The 12500-nt window shown below is 45.0% G+C and overlaps 1 protein-coding gene across 1 annotated transcript in view; it reads right to left on the reverse strand.

The window, feature by feature from the left end:
- Positions 1-12500, reverse strand: part of LOC308303595 (wings apart-like protein homolog) — a 73228-nt gene that overhangs the window by 13511 nt on the left and 47217 nt on the right. Inside the window, 1 exon segment of the mRNA XM_080748014.1 lies at positions 7130-7281. Coding sequence (XP_080604140.1) covers positions 7130-7281 — 152 coding nt within the window.

Raw genomic sequence — 12500 nt, forward strand, 5'->3', positions numbered from 1 at the left:
CTATGTCTACGCTACCCACCGCACCGCTGTGGGCACATCTCACTTTCACTATGTCTACGCTACCCACCGCACCGCTGTGGGCACATCTCACTTTCACTATGTCTACGCTACCCACCGCACTGCTGTGGGCACATCTCACTTTCACTATGTCTACGCTACCCACCGCACTGCTGTGGGCACATCTCACTTTCACTATGTCTACGCTACCCACCGCACCGCTGTGGGCACATCTCACTTTCACTATGTCTACGCTACCCACCGCACCGCTGTGGGCACATCTCACTTTCACTATGTCTACGCTACCCACCGCACCGCTGTGGGCACATCTCACTTTCACTATGTCTACGCTACCCACCGCACCGCTGTGGGCACATCTCACTTTCACTATGTCTACGCTACCCACCGCACTGCTGTGGGCACATCTCACTTTCACTATGTCTACGCTACCCACCGCACCGCTGTGGGCACATCTCACTTTCACTATGTCTACTAGAGATGGACCGATTGCAAAATTCTTGGCCGATTCCGATTTCCGGTTTTATTAAATTCTGATCTGCCGATACCGATTTTTCCGATACCGATTTTCTATCTAAGAAAGAACAATAATTATACAATACACCATATATTTTTTGGCTTGAGTACCCTTTCCATGATTTTTTTATCCAAGTACTCCCTTTCCCAGACAACATTTTGCTTATATAACTGCAATTAAAACCACAACTATGGTAGGCTATATGCATAACACCCCTGTTCAACAATATAACATCACAAATAAGAAATGGAGTGAGTTTCAAACAGTGCATCCTGAGCAGATTTATTTTCAACACTGACAATAAGATTCAGTCAGTTTTCATGTCAATAACTAGTAATCAACAACCAATCATCAACTGATCAACAAAATTCAAAAACACATCTCAGTTGGCTGGTATTCTACCATGTAATTTCTTCAGTATCCCATGCAGTACCTCTGGGTATCACCAGGGGTACTCGTAGTACCCCAGTTAAACACTGGAATAGTTGACTTTCAATGTCACAATCAACAATTGTTTAAGCAGCACTGAGTTAACTTAAGAAAATAAAACTTGAACTCAATCTAGTGCAATGTTTGTACTTGAAAAATGAAAGCTGGTGCTATTTAACTATTATTATTATCATTGTTATTAATATGCTGGTGAAATTGGCTTGGCAATCCTTTCTGTTTTTATACTGTCATTAGTATCAACAAGCAACCCCCCTGGTTGCTTGTTTCTCTCTCAAAAACAAAACCTGGCAACATTGGGTGATCAGACCCAGAGAAGTGTTTAATCTTAGCACAGGACGCTAAACAAGCAGGCTACAGTGGACACTCATGCTGCTCATGATTACATGCATTTATGTAGCGCAATATTTGGGATATGTGTGGCTGGCTACCAACAGGGAGGAAACATCGGAAAATCACTGTTGATAGCACGTAAAATAGACGATTCGCACGGAAAATAAAATAGACGCTTCACGGACATTTTTACCCCAGGGCTCCACTGGCTGCGTCGCTCGACGCGCCCGGTGGAGCCGGGGGGTTAGCGCTTCTTCGGCAGCCTTTGCTATAGATTTCGGGACTTTTGCGGGAATAGCATCATAGCACATAAAGCGTGTGCATTAATCTGGCCATTCTTTAGCATGATGTGAGTTTGTATGCCTTGTAGATCAGCTGTTTTCGACTAAACTCACGCGGCCAGCCACCACTGCTCTGCTGTTCGTTGTGGGTGTGAGAGTCAGAGTGTGTGTGGAGGGAGGGAGGGACGGGGAGAGAGAGCGAGAGAGATAGACGGAACACTATAGCCCCGTTCAGCTCGCATCGTTGCTTTTGTTCAGATGTACTGTAATGAGATGGAGTTATTTATTTGAGCGAACGGGTAATATCAATGCAAAGAGCGAGTTTTGGATCATCCTGGCACAGTGAAAAGTCCAAATCTGCGACATGTTTTCTTCATGAGTCTGTTAGCGTTAGCTTCGCTGCAGCTTTGTTTTGGTCAGCGCGCGTTGAGCCACATGTTGCGTACTGCGAATGCGTGTCATTTTTGATCGGCGGAAAACCGGAAATTACGTTAAGACCGGCCGGTCACCGATTGAGGCCGATTTTATATAATACCGGCCGATTTTCGATACCGGCCGATACCGATGTCCATCTCTAATGTCTACGCTACCCACCGCACCGCTGTGGGCACATCTCACTTTCACTATGTCTACGCTACCCACCGCACTGCTGTGGGCACATCTCACTTTCACTATGTCTACGCTACCCACCGCACCGCTGTGGGCACATCTCACTTTCACTATGTCTACGCTACCCACCGCACTGCTGTGGGCACATCTCACTTTCACTATGTCTACGCTACCCACCGCACCGCTGTGGGCACATCTCACTTTCACTATGTCTACGCTACCCACCGCACCGCTGTGGGCACATCTCACTTTCACTATGTCTACGCTACCCACCGCACCGCTGTGGGCACATCTCACTTTCACTATGTCTACGCTACCCACCGCACCGCTGTGGGCACATCTCACTTTCACTATGTCTACGCTACCCACCGCACCGCTGTGGGCACATCTCACTTTCACTATGTCTACGCTACCCACCGCACCGCTGTGGGCACATCTCACTTTCACTATGTCTACGCTACCCACCGCACCGCTGTGGGCACATCTCACTTTCACTATGTCTACGCTACCCACCGCACCGCTGTGGGCACATCTCACTTTCACTATGTCTACGCTACCCACCGCACCGCTGTGGGCACATCTCACTTTCACTATGTCTACGCTACCCACCGCACCGCTGTGGGCACATCTCACTTTCACTATGTCTACGCTTCCCACCGCACCGCTGTGGGCACATCTCACTTTCACTATGTCTACGCTACCCACCGCACCGCTGTGGGCACATCTCACTTTCACTATGTCTACGCTACCCACCGCACCGCTGTGGGCACATCTCACTTTCACTATGTCTACGCTACCCACCGCACCGCTGTGGGCACATCTCACTTTCACTATGTCTACGCTACCCACCGCACCGCTGTGGGCACATCTCACTTTCACTATGTCTACGCTACCCACCGCACCGCTGTGGGCACATCTCACTTTCACTATGTCTACGCTACCCACCGCACCGCTGTGGGCACATCTCACTTTCACTATGTCTACGCTACCCACCGCACCGCTGTGGGCACATCTCACTTTCACTATGTCTACGCTACCCACCGCACCGCTGTGGGCACATCTCACTTTCACTATGTCTACGCTACCCACCGCACCGCTGTGGGCACATCTCACTTTCACTATGTCTACGCTACCCACCGCACCGCTGTGGGCACATCTCACTTTCACTATGTCTACGCTACCCACCGCACCGCTGTGGGCACATCTCACTTTCACTATGTCTACGCTACCCACCGCACCGCTGTGGGCACATCTCACTTTCACTATGTCTACGCTACCCACCGCACCGCTGTGGGCACATCTCACTTTCACTATGTCTACGCTACCCACCGCACCGCTGTGGGCACATCTCACTTTCACTATGTCTACGCTACCCACCGCACTGCTGTGGGCACATCTCACTTTCACTATGTCTACGCTACCCACCGCACTGCTGTGGGCACATCTCAGTGTCAGGGGTTAAAGACAAGTCCAAATGTGTGATTTTAGAAACGTGGTGCGCACAGCGCACACCAATATCTGAGGAGTTTCCCTGAAGTTCTGAACTGCCTTCACTGAATGTGTGTGTGTGTGTGTGTGTGTGTGTGTGTGTGTGTGTGTGTGTGTGTGTGTGTGTGCGCGCGCCAATCCATGCTTCATTTTATAGAAGTATCTTCTGGAGTTCTGTTGTTTTCTATTTCTAGTCTGGCCAATTCAAAAACTCTTATCTTGAAATTATAACAGCTTTTTAGTTTGTAGATCACTTGACTAGTGTTTTTATGTTTGGCAGATCTGCACTGATCTCAGAAACAAACCCTACGGAATCCTCAAGATTGAAATCAGTCCCCAGGACTGAGAACTTTAGATTAGGTCATTAACGACATTTCTAAAGTGACAATTTAAGGACTTTATATATTGAGGCAGAAATTGTGAATGTGAGGCGTTGTGAGCATGTAAATCTGCTATTTTCACAATAGAAAGTTTTTTTTTTTCTTCTTTTTTTTTTCAACTTCGACTTTCTCTGGTGGGAGTTGACTTGTGTAATTAAGTCGACTGAGTCGACTTGTAGACTTTTACGTTAATGCCCTAACACAATACAAGACCACAGACCTCCACCCACAACCATACACCCATAGTACAATACCAGTAAGACTCCCTAATCGGGAGATAAGCGACCGTAGGTCACTTATCTCCACAAATAGGGCAAAAATGTGTTTTGCCAAAATCTTCCTGATCCATGTTGATGACATGAGTGTAGACATACTGTGTAGTGATTTTCGTGAGTTTAGGGCAAAATCTGTAGGAGCAGTGTCCAAAAATGTGTTTTTAAAAATCGGCCTGGAGGTGGCGCTATATGGGAGAGATTCATGTTGATGGGATGAGTGTAGACATACTGTGTACCGATTTGCGTGATTTTAGGGCAAAAATTGTAGGAGCAGTGTCCAAAAATGTGTTTTGCAAGAATCGGCCTCATGGTGGCGCTAGAAGAGGGCCATGTGAGAAATGAGGGGTGGGGTCTCCGCGCCGGCAAGGTGGACTAATAGGTACCGGCCCCAGCTGTCCCGGTCGCTCCTAGCCGGAGTTACGGCATTTTCTGTGAGCTGCAGTGTAGGGGGTCCTCCACTGGGGGCGCCACCACTTTTGCATCCATTCTGGAGCACCAGGAGTGGGTGGTCCCCGGGAATTCCCCGTGAGCAGCCCCGTTGGGGTGGTCATTTGGTCAGTTTGGCACATTTGGTCATTTTTTACATCTGGGGGTCCCCCAGGGACCTGGGGGTCCCTGGAGCTCCGGGGGTCCTTGGAGGTTGTAGTTTGGCAGGTAAGGAACGTGTGTGCAAAATTTGGCATGGATCGGGGCAACGGTTGCGGAGATATGAGCAGGGCAAGAGTGTGACGTGTGAGGTGTGACAGACAGACTGACGGACTTACACTTGGTGTGACAGACAGACTGACGGACTGACACTTTGTGCAGGGTTTGATAGTAAATGCGACCTACGGTCGCAACAAGACCACAGACCTCCACCCACAACCATACACCCAGCATGGATAGAACACAGACAGTCCAACACTTCTGCTCCAGTCTGTCAGAGTCAAAGAGAGCTTTTCTAACAGTCTAAAAAGTAATCACATATTTTACTGAAGTAAAGCCAAATAAAGATATCCACTCCATTGCCATTGAAATGCATTGTCAGAATCTGCTTATCAGCTGGTGACCATACTTTGGTGTTCCCTCAAAATGTACTTGAGTAAAAGTATGAACGTGTTGGTATCAAAATGTACTTAACTCATTGAATGCCCTTTTCAAGATGGCCGCCAAGTACCAGGATGCCACGTTCCTAAATTTCTAGTGCACGGATCAATTTTTAGTGCACGGATCGTGCACGCCCATGCACCATATATGCACCATATGTGTAGTACCTTTTAACAGCTTTCAAACAAAAAAATCCACTTGGAAATCCGTTCAGGCATTCATGAGATAGAAGCCTTCAAGGTCAGACAAAACAGCCATTTTTGACATTTTGAAAGATGTGTTTGTTACGGGGCTAAACATGCAATTTCGCGATTGCGATCATGCCTAATACATTTGAGGCATTTTTAGAATTTTTTTTATAAAAAAAATGTTTGAAAAAAAAAGAAAATCTAAATGGCTTCCAACTCGGGAAACTCAGCTGTGGCACCCTGTTACTACTGTAATAACTCGGGAAACTCGGGCCTTGGCATTCAATGAGTTAAAGTACCAAAAGTAAAAGTACAAAATGTTTGAAAATAGCAGATCTACAAGCTCACAACATGTCGCATCCCGTAGATTGACTGTTTTCAAATAGCCAAGATATAATATAGGGCTAAAGTGGATCATGCATGTTTTATTTGTCAATTTCTTGATGTTCAAAAAGTAAATTGCTTCTTCATTAAGTTGTACAGTATGTGTATTATGAAAGCTCTTACTGTCATAGTGGCATAATAATATATTTATTTATATTTATTTCAACCACAATAACAATAATTCATCTCCAGATATCCAACACCACTGATGTGGTTAATGAAATTGAATTGTTAAAGGACAACTTTAGTTTTTTACAACAAGGGTTGATATTTTAGATTGTAATAACAGAATATAAAAGATGAGTGTTAAAATTATTTCATTTACTTCTATTGTTTTGGAGATTCTTATTTCAGTGGTTGGGGGCATGCGTACAAGTGGCTAAATATGTCATTTTACACAGAATAAGCCCATTCCCAAGATACAACCCAACCTTTCATGGTTGGATGTGACTTATGGGGGCTAGAAGTGTTACTGTAAACAGGAATAAAGAAACTGCTGGCTTATTGTGTCTAAAAAGACATATTTAGCCACTTGTACGCATGCCCCCATGCGTACGCATGCCCCACATTTTAGCACAGTAAACGCAATAAAACAATAGAACGAAGCAAATGGAAACATTTTAACACTCACTTTTTCTTTTCTCTAATTACAAGGGTTAGGGTTAGGGTTACTAATCTAAAGGGTTAATTACTAATCTAAAATATGAACCCTTGTTGTAAAAAAACAAAGTTGTCTTTTAATGAAACCCATAGGGAGGTGTTTATTATTATTAGCAAGGCTACAGATGTAAACTTTTAGTTTTTATCTTTGGGAGCCTGGGGCATGTGCACAAGTTGGTTGTGAGGGGCCTTCAAATGGCCGACCTCTCCAAAAGGAGGGCCAAACAGTTATCAAGGTACTGCTCTGTATCAGCTGTTATAGGAAGCTGCTCCATTTGGAGGAGGCGTTGTTATCTTTACCCTTGATTGTTGTCTGCTGTGTTTGACAAGTACTGTATGTATTGTATGTAACGTTCTGTATGTCATGTGTTTGAATTATCTGACTGCACTGATACTGTTGATGTTCTTTGTACATGGAATTATTAATTATGTGGACATAAATAAATGTGTGTGTTGTCATGGTTACCGTTGTCATGTGTCAGGTTCAGCAGGCAGCCAATCACAGCTCTCATACAGTCTCTGGTTGCCTTGGCCACGTTGCTATAGCAACCAGAGGGGGCGGGGCTAGGACTCTGCTGGCCGAAGGTCACAATGAGACACTCACACCTGTTCAACGCCCTGGGAGAGAGAGAGAGAGAGAGAGAGAGAGAGAGAGAGAGAGAGAGAGAGAGAGAGAGAGAGAGAGAGAGAGAGAGAGAGAAGATATATATAATTAGAAATCCAACAGCAGGTCAAAATGCCGCGGCACGACTGGTCTTCAACCAGCCTAAGTTCTCACATGTCTCCCCCTTCTCCGCAGCCTCCACTGGCTTCCGGTTGCGGCCTGCACTGAATACAAAACACTGATGCTGACCTTCAAAGCAGCCAAAGGTATGGCTCCTCCATACTAGGCTTGTCACCAGAACCGATACTTCGGTACCAACTCGATGCCAAATGTGACGGTACGGTACGGTACTGACTTTTTTACAAGTACAGTAGTACCGAAGTACCGTTGGTACCGAGACGCCAGATCTGGCCGCTTCTTTTGTGTTATTTTTGGGCTGTAAATGAGCGGTTATTTGGCAACCCTCACAGCAGGCAGTCTGAGACACACGCACAACCCTCACAGCAGGGTCTGATGCTGTGATAACGTTACGTGGACTACCACGCTTCAAGGAGAAAAACAACAACATGCAACATGGCGGCGGCACACGCATCTGCATCGCGTTGTCTCCAACAAGCAGCGACAGCTGCCCTCCCCTCCATAGTTGAGAAGAAAAACTAACCAAAAGTCGCGTATAGTACTTCGCATTCGAGGATGAGCAGGGATTAATAGTTGATCGTCAAAAACCTGCCCGCCGCCCGTAACCGTTTCCAGACGAAAGGGGGGGGGGACACATCCAACTAGCGAAACATCTAAAAGACCGACATCCAGACTTGTACAAAGAATTCAAGGTGAGTGCATTTGAATTCACGTGTTGTCATTGTTGCCCATATCTAATAACGTTACTATGGTGAGCCCACACAGTAAATGAGCTGCCTGGCAAAGTAACGTTAACGTTGTGTCCAGCCTCGTCACGGAGAGCAGCCCCCATCTGTCCCGCATAAAGTCACATATAGTTACAAGGCAGCTCATTTACTTAATCGCCCAACGTAACGTTAAACAACACTGGAATAATACATACGTTATTCTTTGTTTGAGAAGGCTGGCATTGATGTTTGGCCAATGTTCTTCTAGACTTATTTTTTACGCTAGGATTATGTGTGTGTGTGTGTGTGTGTGTGTGTGTGTGTGTGTGTGTGTGTGCGCGTGCGTGCGGTTGTAATAATAGGCTGTGTGTGTGTGTGTGTGTGTGTGTGTGCGTGTGCGCGCGGTTGTAATGGGCTATGATTTGTAATAAATATCACTAAAAAGGGTTTCACCACGTCATTAAATGACTGCTTGCACTGTGTGTGTGTGTGTGTGTGTGTGTGTGTGTGTGTGTGTGTGTGTGTGTTTGTGTGTGTTTGTGTGTTTGTGTTATTACAGCCTATGCTGTTTTCATATTGTTGCTGTAGTCTAAGCTACACCTACTAACTGAAATCTCAATGTTCTTTTCACAGTATCAGCCAGAGGAGGACTTTGACAGGGAGGACAGGCCAGAGCAAAGCCAGCAGCAACACACACACAGCCAACACTTTTATTTTTTTAATGATACATTTTTTTAAGGCTACATGCACATTATTTTATTTTAATCATTTAAAGCTACATGCAACTTCTGTTTAAGCATACAGTAGGCATATTGTTGTTTGTTGTTCACTTCTAATAAAGGAGTGTATGTTGAACTACATGGGGTTTATTTTATTTTTTTATCGTGGTATCGAAATGGTATCGAGAATCGTGGAATTTCAATGGTATTGGCATCGACTACTAAATTTCTGGTATCGTGACATCCCTACTCCATACCTCCAAAACCTGATCAACCCCTACACCCCCACCCGTTCACTCAGATCAGCCAACACAGGGATGCTGACAGAACCCTCGCTAAAAACCCCAGGACAAAAATCCACTCGTCCGAGACAGTTTGCCCTCCTGGCCCCCAAGCTGTGGAATAAACTCCCTGTCGTACTTAGAACAACAGACTCACTCGCTAGCTTTCACCGTGGACTGAAGACTCACCTTTTCAGACTCCACCTAAACTCATAGCACTACTGAAACACTCAATGACCATACATGAAGCTAGTTAGCATTTGTTTTTAGGGTTTTTAGAATCCTTTTCTTTACTGATTATATTGTTTTTTTCTAGATTGATATTCATATGCATTTGTTATATTGTTGTTGAAGTACTGACATATTATCTTGTTTATTATTGTGATGTTTTATCTGCTTATTGTAAATAGCTTTGGATTAAAAGCGTCTGCTAAATGCCTAAACTGTAAATCAAATGATAATCTCCTCATCATCTGAGAGACATTTTTCTTATCCCACGTTTGTGAATTATTTCTTAAGCCATGTTTCATCCAATGGACACTGATGGAGGAGAGACCACGCCCCCAGACCACGCCCCCAGTTGAACAGAGCAGCAGGCCCTAATTACTAATTTGTAATTGGAGTTAACGACAGGTCGTGTGTGTGTGTGTGTGCGTGCGTGCGTGCGTGTGTGTGTTAACCTCATGTTTCAGGGTTAATTGCATTAAACCAGAGGACAGCTGAAGGCTAAGACACACACACACACACACACACACACACACACACACACACACACACACACACACACACACACACACACACACACACACACACACACACACATGCAGTCTTCCTATTGGCTATCAGGTCAGGTCGTGCCATCTCTTAAGATTATTATTAACACATTGCAATCGTGATGTAATTATTGTAGAGAATGATAGAGAGGCGGCTGAACTTTATAAAAGGGCCTTTGGGTGAAAACATTGAAAATAGCAGACCTCCAAGCTCACAACGCCTCACAGCGCTATTTTCACTGCTTGATGCCACACTGAACTACAGTTTACAGTTTAGGCAGACGCTTTTAATCCAAAGCGACTTACAATAAGCAGATAGAAATATCACAAAAATAAACAAGATAATATGTCAGTACATCAACAGCAATATAACAAATGCAAATGGATATCTATCTAGAAAAAACATAATATAATCAAAGTTCTAAAAACCTAAAAAACAAATGCTAACTAGCTTCAATATGGTCATTGATTTTCTGTAGTGCTAAGGGTTTAGGTGGAGTCTGAAAAGGTGAGTCTTCAGTCCACGGCGAAAGCTAGCGAGTGAGTCTGTTGTTCTAAGTGCGACAGGGAGAACTAAGCATGATCAAGTGAATACTGGAGATGTGGCAAGGAGTTCAGGAGAGTTTGGACAAGGCAATTCTCTTGAATGCTGCCTTCAGGTATGGCATGGAAAGAGGATATTTGCATTTCTTTCACCATAGTAAAAATCAAACCTCGGTTCGAAGTGGAGCGGTGAATCCGAGCAGCTATACCGTGTGTGTGTGTGTGTGTGTGTGTGTGTGTGTGTGTGTGTGTGTGTGTCTAGTCTGCACAATAGTGCCATAGAAGCTGTGTGTGTGTGTGTGCCTGCACAACAGCGCCCCTCCTTTAACTTGTGTGTTGTGTGTGGCCACTCAAGGTATTGCCAGGCTACAGACATAGCCAGCCAGCCACATAGCCAGCCACCCACCCACCCACCCACAGACATACCTGTCTATTGGGAGCGCTTTCACCGCTCCAAAAACTGCATTCCTGGTCTGGAGAGGACACTTTTTACAGAGGGATCAAAGGGCAGGGGCTCAAGCCCCCTCTAATGGTTCTAAAACGAATACTTTGTTAGTTTATATTCTGGGTTCATGGTGAATCATCAGCCGTTACATATGGTCATTCGTTATTCTATTCATTTATCTTCCATTACTGGAATTTCAGTCTCAGAAACTTCTGAAGATTACAGAGTTTTAACCCATTCAGAACGTATATCTGCTATTGAAAAATAGCAGATATACAAGCTCACAGCGCTGCACCAAGTGCCGCGCTGTGAGCTTGTAGATCTGCTATTTTTGAAAAATTGTGAAAATTTGAATTTTGACCCGATTCTATAAGTGTCTTTTGAATCCTTCTAAGGTTTTTTGAAAAAACCTATGTTGTGTTGTGTAAACTTCTGGTAAATTAACACGATGACTGCCAGGGGCCACAAGGTGCCGCTAGAGTGCCAGCCATTCCTCCATAAGGCTTCATAGTAACATCCGGTTAACCACGAAGAAGTGGCTTGTGTTTTCTCTGCATACAGTGTTATGAACGTGAAATGGAGGCCGAGAGCTAACAGTTAGTTATCGACTGCTTATTTTTTTAGAAGACCGATCTGAAGCTATTCAGCCGCAAAAAAAAACTTTTCCGCTGCAGTAGGAACACAGTTCAGAGAAAATGAGCTCTAAAGATGTGACTTTGTATTGGATTGGGCGGCGCGTTTCGGCGACGTTACCCGATTACGGGCCGGTGGAAAGAGTGCTTGGTAGGCGGCTTGAATCCAGGGCTAGACCGGGGCTTCGTTGAGGCCAAAATAGAGTTTTTTTGGGGGGGCTCTAAACTTTATTCTAAACCATTTTCAATGGAATAAATTGTCGCAACGTTGGAAAGCGATAGACGAGCCAGGACCACCCACGTCGCTACAAGCAGCTCAGGGTAAGTAAAATAGCAAAAAAATATTGTATTGGATTGAAAAAAAGAACCGAAAATATTCGGTTTTAGCACTAAAAGAGTTAAATAAACAGTAAAGTTAATCTAGAGAGTGTGAAATGAAACCAAATGGACCCGTAAGTTGGGGACCCCCTCAAGGACCACTGGTGGTTGGGGACCCCCTCAAGGACCACTGGTGGTTGGGGACCCCCTCAAGGACCACTGGTTGAAAACCCATGAATTAAAGGCACAAAAGCCCTAAAATAAACATGTGAAAACAAAAGAAAAGGAAATCCAAAGCGTGTGATGTCACTTCCTGTTGGAAGGAGCAGATGTTGTAGAGGACAGGAAACAGAGGTCACAGAGGTCAGGCTGGGGGTCAAAAGGTCAAGTTACGACCAGGAAACAGAACAGACTGCTCATTACCACGCACGTGTACTGTACACACACTCACACACACACACACACACACACACACACACACACTCACTCACTCACTCACTCACTCACTCACTCACTCACTCACTCACTCACTCACTCACTCACTCACTCACTCACTCACTCACTCACTCACTCACTCACTCACTCACTCACACACTCACTCACTCACTCACTCACTCACTCACTCACTCACTCACTCTCACACTCACACACACACACACACACACACACACACACAC

This window comes from Nannobrachium achirus (assembly GCF_963921795.1).
Source record: "Nannobrachium achirus genome assembly, chromosome: 18".
Taxonomy (NCBI): domain Eukaryota; kingdom Metazoa; phylum Chordata; class Actinopteri; order Myctophiformes; family Myctophidae; genus Nannobrachium; species Nannobrachium achirus.